Source organism: Hyperolius riggenbachi, chromosome 1 (assembly GCF_040937935.1).
Source record: "Hyperolius riggenbachi isolate aHypRig1 chromosome 1, aHypRig1.pri, whole genome shotgun sequence".
NCBI classification, from domain to species: domain Eukaryota; kingdom Metazoa; phylum Chordata; class Amphibia; order Anura; family Hyperoliidae; genus Hyperolius; species Hyperolius riggenbachi.
The window spans coordinates 444695247-444707440 of NC_090646.1; the positions used below are offsets into that span (position 1 = coordinate 444695247).

The following is a 12194-nucleotide window of genomic DNA, read 5'->3' on the forward strand; positions in this document are numbered from 1 at the left end:
TGTTGGTACCTCAAAGGTATGTAAAAAATAATCCATGCACATAAACACATGGGTACATACATATCCATATGCACACATGCACACATCAGTGAACTACCCCAGTAAGAGGCGGCAAATAGTAGAAAACCAAGTGAAAAGGAGGATGAAATAAGAAATCCAGGTGAAAAAGGAAGGGAGCAAGTGAAAAGGTTCATGGTGTGTCAAAAGGATGCAGGGGATGCGGGAGGAAATAACCAGACCAAGATAGGTTGCCAGTGAGGGCTGCATGAACAAGGGTAGTCAGCGCTACCTATATGAAAGTGAGGGAGGAAGCAGAGGAGCATATTGTTTCCAGGACAGAAAGAGTTAAGAAACTTCGCTTTTTTATCTATGCAAAAGAGCATCTCTGAGCTCTCTGACTAATGCAGTAGGAGAGCAATGCTATTTTCTGAAGCACTTATACATCAAAGAAACAGTGAAAGACAACGTCAGCTAAGATTTTACTACAGGGAGGTTCAAAGGGTCATTAGCTCTGCTCTATTTCATAATTTAAAATGCAGAGTGTAGTTTGTAAACTGCAAATATTAGAGAATGATGCAATGTTATAAGAAAAAAAAAAAAGACTGTATAACTGAAAATACAAATATGAGACTCTTCTTTGCTTCTTTGCTACTACTGTTCTATTAATTATCTATAATACACATACAAATAATTATATCATACGTTTTTTGTTTTTTTGCTTCAGTGTCACTTCAAAGGGAACACGAGGTGAGAGGAATATGGGGGCTGCCAGCTTCATTCTCTAATTAACAATGTCAGTTGCCAGACTTCTGTACCGATCCTCTGCCTCTAATATTTTAATTTGCTGGCCCAGAATAAGCATGTAGATCAGATACTATGACTCTGGTCTGACTCCACTGGCTGCATGCTTGTTGCAGGTGTGTGACTCAGAAACAACTAAAGCCTAAAGCATAGTATGGCAGTCAGGCAACTGGTAGTGTTTACTGAAGAATGAAGATTGGCAGCCTCTGTATTCCTCTCACTTCAGTTTCCCCTTTAAAGTGAACCTTAAGTCATAAAAAAAAAAAAAAAAAAAAAAAGTTTTACTCACCTGGGGATTCACTCAGCCCCCTGCAGCTGTCCGGTGCCCTCGCCGTGTCTCTGCGATCCTCCCGTCCCCGCCGGCGACCACTTCCGGTTTCGCCGTCAGGACCAGACAGGCTGGGAACGCAAGTGATTCTTTGCGTTACCAGCCACAATAGCGCCTTCTATGCTGCTATTGCGGCAAGGAAGGCCGCAATAGCAGTATAGGGGGGCGATATTGTGGCTGGGAACGCAAAGAATCACTCGCGTTCCCAGCCTGTCGGCGAAACCGGAAGTAGCTGCCAACAGAGACGGGAGGATCGGAGAGACATGGCGAGGGCACCGATCAGCTGCAGGGGGCTGAAGGAAGCCCCAGGTGAGTAAAACTCTTTTTTTTAACTTAAGTGCCTCTTTAACTATCAGTAATATCTGAAGGCTGAGGATAAAACAACTCTTTGGCAGTCCAGGACATGTACCGTTCTATCATGCACTCACTATTACACTAAAGGTGGCCACTCATGATACAATAAAATAATCCGATTTTATAAGCTTTTTTTTATCTGAGCAAAAAATCTGATCGTATTTCCCTTTTTTCTTTTTTTTTTTTCGATATAAGTCGATTGGGTGTGCTGGATTTTTCTGATCAGTTTTTATGAAAATTGAGTGGTGTAGAGTAGATTATCAATTTCTTAATATATACACCCAAGTAATTTCTCAGGGTTCTCAATTTTTTTTCATAATTGGAGAAAAGTTGAACATGTGTATGATACACTGGTCAGATTTTTCAAATGTTATGCTGGGAATACACAATGCATTTTTTTTTTAACTCGATTCTCCGCTCGATTGATTTTGCCGCTTGATTCTCTTATCTTCTGCTCGTTTTTCTTATTTTTTTCTATCCACTTCTATGAGAAATTGAGCGGTAAAACAATCAAACGTGAGGTCGGACATGTAGGAAATGATTTATCAAACCATCTATCTGCTGGAAAAACACATGGGGCCATATGCAATTCACTTTTTCTCCTGAGTTCACTCCTAGGAGGTACTTTTTCATCTTTGATTTAAAATAACTTTTTAGCGCTTTGCAATGGAAAAAGTACCAAACATAAGCTGAAAAAGTACTGCCAAAATTATTTTGAGTATTTGTTTGCTTGCTGATGGTGTTAAAGGCATTTTATTTACAAGTTGTGAAAACATCACCTGGGAGAAAACAACTCGGGTGAAAAAGTGAATTGCATATGGGCCATGGTGTATTCCCAATCAATCACAAAAACGGATTGTATTTCTTGAATTGAAAACAGCTTTAAAAAATTGTATGGCGTGTGGCCACCTTAAGATGCGGGTGATACAAGTGAATTAGCAGCAGCAGAACACCAGCAGTCATAAAACCACTAAACTGGTGATTCCATAAAGGTATGGTCATCCCTAACTGCCCATAAGTTTTTATCTTAATCTCTTATTTCCTGCAATTGCACGTGTTCTTCAAAGCTACCAAAACTGTCATATCCTGGATGACTAAGTGTCCACTTATACTGTGGAGTAACATTTCATGTAAATCTTCATGCATACATATTTGTTAAAAATACTCCATAAATACTTTTTCATGGTTGTTCATGTATGATTTTGCAGCTGAGCTTAAAGCGCTATTCCAAGAGGAAAAAAAACGTGTACATATATAAACCTTCACAAAAAACACTAGTCAAAATCCACTTCAGGTGATATGCGAGCACCATCCCTGGGCCACACACCCCTCACACAGGGAAAAATGGAGGGAGGAGGAGTAGCAAGAAAGCTGCCCCCTCCCCCAATCCTCCATGCTGCAGCCCATAAACTGAAACACCAATCCCAGAAAGCCATGCCCCTTTCCATGCAAATTCAGAGCTAGTTATGCTAACACCCTGTATTTACGGTACTATCAACAAAATACAGACAGAAGGGGGTGGGGTTACTCAGTTATGTTTCTAAAGCTGGCCACTAATGGTACAATCTTTTTCATCCAATCTTACCTTTTCTATGTAACAGAAGGTAACTGCCTAAATTAACCATTCAATATATTCACTCAGTTTACTCTACCTTTACTTAGCTCAGAATTGGGGTTTAATATCAGGCAACCCTTCCCACTTACTAGGTTCTGGACAGCAGAGAAGGCTTTCATCGGGGCATTCTTTCTCCTTGTGGCTAGTAACTGCTGTGAGATAAAAAGGACTACTAGTAAATAAGTTAACAAGCCTTCAATATTTAGCCTTCAATAAAGTACCATCTCAGGCACCTGCACTATGACTCCTCTGCCCATTAACATTGATGTGTCCAGAGTACTCCTCAGTGCTACCACACGAGCTGCTATCCAGTGCTGTACGAGGGCAACCATGCCTGTGAACAAGACACAGAAAGGAACATGCTGAATTATTCACTGGAAAAAGCAGTAAAACAAGTGTATGCAACTGCAATGAACTTTAAGACTAAGGTGATAACATTTGCACCTATCACTTAAGTATTTTGTGTCTGACTTTACACATGTACCCATGTAGATGCATGATCAAGTTACAAACTACTGATGACTGTTACAGCTGGATTAAAATGACAAAATCAGTGACACTGCAACAGGAGACAAGGGAAGTGTGTTGAAGCAAACCAATGAAGACCACGTACCTGCCGGTAGCTTCATGGTAGGCTAGCTCAAGCAGCTCTGCTGAGGAATGCACTATTTCTCTTTGGCCATTTCCCTGCAGATCTGCTATATTCTGGCGAGTCTGGTGATGTATTTGTATAGCTTCCCCAGAAGGGCCTAAGGGTTTGGTACAAATATTCACAAATTAAAGTTATAGTAAATATTTAAGAATTGAAAAAAAAAGTGGTAAAGCAACAATCTGATATACAAATAAAAACATATTTATTGTATTCAACATAAACCATTTTTGTCTTGCATTCACCGGGGAACAAGACCTACTTTTTGCTGAATGCCACACATAAGCTCTACCATTCGGAGTATGGACATTTAAATATGTTGCTCACAAAACAATAAACATTACAGAAGAAAGACATACCCACAGGGAATGTGTGCATCCACCTCCTGCGATTTGACGTCAGCTTCATTGGCATGCGAGATGGTGCAAATGGGTTGATGAGTGCTCTTTGGGGATGGTATCCCCCAGGACGGATGTGCAACATTGATTCAGCACTACCCACATGAAACCTGCCAGGGGCACTAGAATCTCTCTGCTGGGTTTCCATCATCCTCTCAAGAAAATCTGTAATAATTATAGATATACTGTATACACATACATTTTATAATCCTAGTGGCACAAAACAGAATAAGGACCCATCACTATACATCAACCAAAGTTGAAGAGGAGTCCATTTCAGAGATAACCGTTAAAGTGACACTGAAGCAAAAAAAATTATGATATAATGACTTGGTTGTGTAGTACGGATAATTACTAGAACATTAGTAGCAAAGCAAACAGTCTCATTTTTATTATCAGTTATAGAGTTTTGTTTTTTTAATAACATTGCATAATTCTCTAATATTTGCAGTTTACACACTACACTCAGCATTCTAAATGATTTCACAGAGCAGGCTAATGACCTTTTGAATTTTCCTCTGCAGAAAAAATAAAATAGACAGTTGCGATAATAAGCTTCAGAAGACAGAGCTCTCTGCCACTTTGAAAGTCAGAAAGATCAGTGAAGCTCTTTTGCATAGATAAAAACTGGAGTTTCTTAACTCTTCCTGTGCTGGAAACAATATTACACTCATATCTCTGCTGCTAATGTTTTATTTCTTAGCTGTACTACACATACAAATCATTATATCATAAGTTTTCTTTCACTTCAGATTTCCTTTAACGGAGTATATTGCTACAAGGAATACACACACACACACACACACACACACACACACACACACACACACACACACACACACACACACACACACACACACGTTGATCCACAAGAAAGCTTTATGAAACAAAGGCTCACTACAACCATAACTGTGGCTTCTAGATAACATCAATAGTAATCATTTTTAGGCCTGGTGGAACCGATTTGAGAAGCTCTTGCTAATGTAATGCTATAGGTGATTTTTTTCCCCAAAAAATTATATACCTGAAATTAGATCACACACATAGCATTACATTAGCAAGAGCTTTTCCAATCAAATGCTTAGAAAAGTGCTTCTAGTGGGTTCCAGGCCTTTGGACTTGTTCACACTACAAGAGTTTAAGTGTGGGAGGTCCACACATGCGCAGATGACCCAGATTGGACGTGACTGAGCTGTTACTGAGGCTGATCGCGGCTGAACAGCAGACTGCGGGAGGACGGACATGGGCCTCACATGAGCTTCTGGGGCTGGAGGAAGACCCGTGTAAGTATCAAATCTTTAGTTACTTTCACCTCTGGTTCACTTTGGATACAAGTGGATTCAGAACAAGATAGGAGTAAAGGTGCCCATTAATGGTACAATTTTTTTCATCAAATGCGATTTGTCGATGTACTTTTTACAAGTGAATGAAATTATCGATTGTTCCCAAGAACAGGTCGATTGGGGCATTTCTCACTTCAGATATGACTGTAAAATCCGACTTTTGGATCAACTAAATTTTCAGTACCAAACGACTAAAAAAAAAAAAAAAAAAAAGTTTCTCATTAATTTTCACCAAACGTGCAGTTTTCAGTACAACTCCAACATAAATACTGCGTTGAATGTTCGCATCTGATGAAAATATTGTACCGTTAATGGGTACCTTAAGAGATACTGTAGGTCTCCTAAAAAAAAAAAAAAAAAAATCCTTTAGTTTAAAATCTTTCAACGGGTAGTAAATAAAATGAGAGAAGGTGCTTTGCAATTATAGTTCTCTACAGGTGTTTGCATGTCACTGCTGTACACTTTATTATCCAACGTCACAATTTAGACAGTCATTTGGGTTGAAAAAAGGCACAGGTCCATCGAGTTCAACCAGCAATATAGCTGGAATCCTCCCACCCTAACTCTTTCATGTGCTTAGGTAATTCCTGAACATTGAAAGCACAGCATAGAGTGAGTCACACTGATGAGTGGGTGGAGAGTGGGCGTACACAGCAATGTAGCCATGGAGATACTACTGAAGCTCATTATACACAGGAATTACAGGGTCAAAAAGCACTTTTTAACCTCATAAGAAAATAATCTGATTACGCATAATCTTATGTATGAAAAAGCCTCAAGGAACAAACGTCTGTGCTGATCACATTAACTATGTTAAATCCTTTCACCTTCTTACCTTACCCAGAAATATGAAGAAGGAGAAGGTTTCAAACACAGCAAGGCTGTTAAATTGGTTCGAAGATGTCCCTTTGGGTTTTGCAAAATCTTGGAATACTCAGATAACAACACTTTCTATCCTGTTGGGTAAGTATCAGTAGTACGGCGCTTAGGAGGATCAGAAAAGGGTTGGGGAAAGCTAGTGCTAAACTAGGGTGACCAGATGGGGTCGGCTAAAAGGAGGACAGAGACCGTTAGAAAGGACAACAAATACTGTATGACCAAATAACTCCAACTCCATGGTTAGCATCAGAGCAGGATCATTTACCAGGCAACCTAGGCAAGTGCCAGGGGTCTAAAGGGTGTCAAGAGGCCCACCTGCTTCCTTCTTTGACCTCTCTCCACTTCAGCTTACCAAAGGCACCACAAAGGGGTGGCAAATCTAACCAACTTGCCTAGGGTCCCATTACATCTTAATCCATCTCTGGTTAGTACCAATGCCATACGTGACAGTTTCTTTTCATCCTGCCTTAAAACATAGACATTTTGTCTTGTGACAATCAGAAAACTTGCAACTTCTCTGTTTTACACGTTTCTGTTTCTTTTTCATTAATTTAACAGTAAAACAGAAGAGGCATCTTATTTAGCTGTAATATGATCTTACAGCAGTACAGAAATTGGAACTATAAAATACCTATCGAAACATTACACATTTTCCTCATAAAATAGAAATGTAAAAAAAAAAAAAAACAACAAAAAAAAACCCCTAATTTTATTGCTGTACTTAAAGCAAAACTAACGTTTCCCAACAAACTAGCACTGCAACTAGACACATCTCCACAAAGTGTTAAAATGTGCATCCAGTTTTAACTTGCAGTAAAAGACATTTTTATGCAGTGTAATAGTTATGGCTAATGTTGCTTTGTCTTTCAAGCAGAAAAGAACTGGGGGGGGAAGGGGCTCCGTGAGACAACATCAGCTGCTGGTAGTACTGGGAATGTATAGGAGAGAGAGGAAATGTCTATGGCATAAAAGACACATCTAGAGCAGAATTACAGTAATTTGTCTGTGCCCATTCCAATGAATGGCCACATACTGCAGCACATTTTCCAGTTATAATTAAAGAGAGTGTTTCTTTTTAGAACAATATAGAAATGTGTTCGGAATCTATTTACAGTTTATAGAACAGGTTTCTATATGAAGGTATAAATGCCCATGAAGGTAATGTACCTCTTGTACTGGTGTAGCCTAAAGAGCTACTGGCTTCATACTGATGGAGGTGGGGTCTTGGGATGAGAAGAAAGTTGGAAATTTTGCCCAGAGAACTCTCATCTGAAGTCTGGCTCCGCCCTTCCTCAGCTGGAAAAGGCCGACTCTGCTGGGAGGGGCTACACGAGGCATCATAAGAGCATGAACTCTTCCTTGTCTGAGATTCTCTCACTGGCCTATTGAATAAAAACAGATTTAATGGCATACTACCAATGCACGGAAAATGCTTAGTTGGGTATAAGGCAATGCTAGCAAAAGGCCAGTTAAAGGACCACTATTGTGAAAATTTGCAAAATTTAAGTACATTACTTCTAGGGTAAAATGAGCTATAAATCACATTTCTCATATGTTGCTGTCACTTACAGTAGGTAGTAAAATATTGACAGCTTTTGGACTAGTCCATCTTCTCAAGGGGGATTCTCAGTATTTTCTCTATTCTTTGCAAAACAACTATGGAAAGTATCTACCGTGTACAAAGATTCCGTCCAGCCTGTCTCTTTTAGTTTGCACTCTATATTGGCAGTTGGACTGAAAAACCTGCTGTTCAGCAAGTACTTTTGAATATAAAGAAAACTCTGGGAATCCCCCCATGAGCATATGGGCATGGCCAAAACCTGTTAAGATTATTACAAGCCATTGTAAGGGACAGTGTCGTACAAAAAAATGATAGTGCATTTTACTCTGGACAAAAACATACTTTTTTGCGTTCTTAGACTCCTACAGTGGCACTTCACTGACCTATAGTAATATGCAGTAAATTATTCAGGATACCCACTTTTATGGTAATTTTCCTGGTTACAGAAACACTTCCTATATCTATACATTGCTGTACATTGGTATGTAGCCCCGCCCTCCCAGTGATGCTTAGCCTAGGCTGCATTAACTTTGTGGACCCCCAAGGATTCTGGGAGACCAGGTATATTTTGTCACCTAACATGACTAAAGAGGAACTGTTGCGAAAATCTTAAAATGTAAAAACACACACAAAGTATATTTCTCTCAGAGTAAAATGAGCCATAAATTACTTCTCTCCTATGTTGCTGTCACTCAGTCGGTAGTAGAAATCTGACACTACTGACAGGTCTTGGGCTACTCCATCTCTCCATAGGGGATTCTCAGCATGGCCTTTCTTCTTTATAAAGTCATTCCCTGAAAAAAGATTTATACAAAGATGCTGGCCAGCCTCCCTGCTCACTGTACATTATTTTGTCCAAAATCTGTCGGTAATGACAGATTGCTACTTCTTATTGAAAGTGACAGGAACATAGGAAAAAAGTAATTTATGGCTCATTATACTCTGGGAGAAGTGTACTTCTTTGTATATGTTTTAAATTTTAAGATTTTCGCGACAGTTCCTCTTAAAGAAAACCATAAATTGCTTGTGCAATCAACTTAATACAAGCAACCTGCATGCAAGCTTTAGGACAAGCAATCATTCCAACTGATTTCCCTATCAGTGACCGATCAATTAAAAGCACCAAAAAGGTACAGGTGTGTGATTTATGAATTGTCCAGCTGACTGTGGGTTCCTGCTATACTGATCAGTTAATTGCCTAGTGTGATCCTGGTATTACCAGGTCTGCTTGACCATTCTTGATTGGTTACTCCTTTTCCTCACTCGGCTGGTCTGATTATACCTAATCTATTTCTACTAATCCAACTTTTATGTTGGACTATGACCTCAATATTGCCAGCTTGGTTTCCCGGTCCTTACCTTGAGACTTCGACATCCAACTTCTACTATATCCTCATTCCCTGTCTCAACATGTCAAGGTCTACTTTCTTGCCAAGGTATCAGCTTGGTGAACTCAAGGGCTGCAACCTGAGAGCCCTCAGCCGCACAGAATATGGTGGCCATTAGGCGTGCACGATTTTGGGAAAAAATTGAATTGTGATCTTTTCTGTCAAAAATTGCGATTTAGATTTTTTCACGATTTTCTTCAAATCAAGCTTTACTATTGCTGAATTTCTTGGAGATTAAATCAAACTCTGGTTCTGGTACTGTTGAAACCATTTCATAACCAAAAGCACGAGGAGCTGGAGCAGCTAATTGGAAAGAGAGTGCCACAACAGATCCTGGGCAGTGAGTGGGCACTGGTGGTGATCCGAGCTGCTAAGACTTTGCTCGACAAGATAGTGGACTGAACTGGAGTGGCGACAGAGAGAATACCACAGCTGCAGCAGATCCTGGGCAGTAGCCACTTACTGGGCAGTGGGTGTTGTCTGCTCGACAGGATAGTGGAGAGATTACAGATCTTGGATGGGCAGTGGGCAAATGTACAGCTGCAGCACAGTGTGACCACGGGAGACAGGGTTTAAGTGCAGAACAGGAGTGCCTGTATGCAGCTCCTTCTCTTCCACATGCTGGCCGCGTTACACCTCAGTACCGTTCTGCCCCCATTGGCCGGAAGGAGAAGGTGCGCCGCACAGCCAACACATATAATTCTACGCATTGGACGCATAAATTAATATACGTAAAAAGCCCGCAGCAAGGTGCAACACGTATAATTGTACGCTTGGAAAAATGGCCACTATGACGATTAGGAAATTGTCTTGCCGCAAATCGCGATAACGATTTTAAAACGATTAATCGTGCAGCCCTAGTGGCCATTAGGGTTACCAGTTCATTATCCCTTGTGAGATGATTCAATGAAGATGGGAGCTCCTAAAGCAATGAACGAAGTACTGCAAAAAGCTAGCTCAAGCTACAAAGGTATGCAAGTCCACACCAAACCTGCACCCTGCTGTTGAATACCTAAATCACACCATGCATGCCAATCACCCTACCACCTGCTTTGCTGGCAGAGGTCATACCTACAGCTGACTGGATCTACAATGTGATGGACCTATAACTTACCCAATACCATAGCCCACTCACTGTGGAAAATGTGTTTAGAAACTGCAGTTGAGCTGTTCCTCTAACCAGCAACATCAACATGTGCTGTGTAGGAGCTGGAGCACTGGAGAGGCACTTCCCTTTACGGTCCTAAGCTTCCGCATGTGATTGGTGACATGACATGACTAACCACCAGGGTACAGAGTTTATGCATATAAGTGCATATAAATGCTCATCATCAAATATGTAACTTCCCATTCAAACATTAATCTGTAAGGTGTTTTATATATACCATGTATTCTGTTTACCTGAAAGTAGTGGTGCGTTGTGCTCTAGATGGACCTGGTAATCGGAATACCTGTGAATCATAGGCATCATAGTCTACTTGTATGGGTAAAGCATTCTCTGCCTCCTTTGGGCTTCCTAGTGCTTAAAAAGAACATAAAATAGACCATTACAAACAAAGAGAAAATGCCACCACTCATAACATTCAATTATCAAGGAACACTAAATTTATGTGAACTTTTTAGATTTTCCTTGTCTAAAAACATAATTCCTGATCATTTCAGATGGTGTGTCCCCAGATGTCATGTTCTAGTCAGAAAGCCATATACCTTGACATTATAGTTGGGAACTTCAAAAGGAAATTCCTGCAGCATATTTACAGTCTATTCCTCCCCTCTCCATATAGAAGAAGACACTGATCGTCCGGGAAACAATCAGCATGTCTGTAAAGCCCTCATACCTAAATTGCCACCAGAAATGATCTGCAAATATCTCTTCAGGTGACATATTGTGAAAGTGTGTACCACAGTATACATAAGCCCACATTTGCAGTTAATTTCTTATAAGCTCTGAATGTTGTCCAAATACAGGAAATGAATGAAAGTAAATAATGCTGAAGTGGTAGTGGTGTGTCACATTACAATCTGTGCATTCTCAGCCTCAACAACCCTTACTGCAAATGCATCACATTTTTTTCAAAAACATTTTCATACATTTGCCAAACTTTGGAGTGAATACCCAGGATAGATCTGTGCCCAATCACATCCAGTGCTTATTCCTTCCTGTAAAGTTATAGCAACTATAGAGATAAAGTTTTCTCATATGTTGCCACTAAATCAGGTGGCCACCACCACATTGTTCCCCCTGCAGTTGCCTCCCTGATTCAAGATGGCATGGCATCACAGTGAGTCAATGCAGCGACCGAGCAAGCATGAATTAGGCAAAGCTAGTGGAACGGACCGGTTCCTTGCCTGTAACTTGGAAGGGACTACCTTAGCCATAATGTTTTGCCCCACAATGGGGAACGGTGTTGTGTTGCTCATGACAGTTTTAATACTCTAATTCCCTATAATCTAATCAAGCCTCGCCCACAGCCTTTCAGAGAGCCTTGGCATTTTCAGACAGTAGCAAGGGCTCATGGGAGCTCAGTCTGGGCAGGAGGAGGGGGAGGTATTACTAGCCAGAGATTTCAGAGGCAGAGGGGAGGAGGAGGGGGGATTAGGCTGAGTGCTGAAGATGCAGATAAGCTTGCCAGTATGTAATGTTTACAAACAACATGGCTGCTGTCATTGTATTACAGGAAGAAATAATCTAGATTTGCTGTGTAAACTATCTAAACTTTAGATAAGATATATAGACAAGTTACTTGTTATAGTTCGTTTTTCATCTCGGATCCGCTTTAACTCACCTAAATGATAAAGTTGCTTTGGACCCCATGTTCTCCCCACCTGACTCCACTTCACATATCTAATTAATTCTGTGCACGCAGATCTATGGAGT

The 12194-nt window shown here is 40.4% G+C and overlaps 1 protein-coding gene across 6 annotated transcripts in view; it reads right to left on the bottom strand.

The window, feature by feature from the left end:
• The window catches only part of DEPDC5 (DEP domain containing 5, GATOR1 subcomplex subunit), an 88708-nt gene that overhangs the window by 30890 nt on the left and 45624 nt on the right, over positions 1-12194 (bottom strand). For all 6 annotated transcript variants that reach the window (XM_068238402.1, XM_068238407.1, XM_068238411.1 and 3 more), the window contains exons 20-25: positions 10718-10838; positions 7535-7749; positions 4107-4310; positions 3712-3847; positions 3332-3432; positions 3188-3250 (exon numbers count right to left, since the gene is read on the bottom strand). In XM_068238402.1, coding sequence (XP_068094503.1) covers positions 3188-3250; positions 3332-3432; positions 3712-3847; positions 4107-4310; positions 7535-7749; positions 10718-10838 — 840 coding nt within the window. The remainder of the gene's footprint in view (positions 1-3187; positions 3251-3331; positions 3433-3711; positions 3848-4106; positions 4311-7534; positions 7750-10717; positions 10839-12194) is intronic.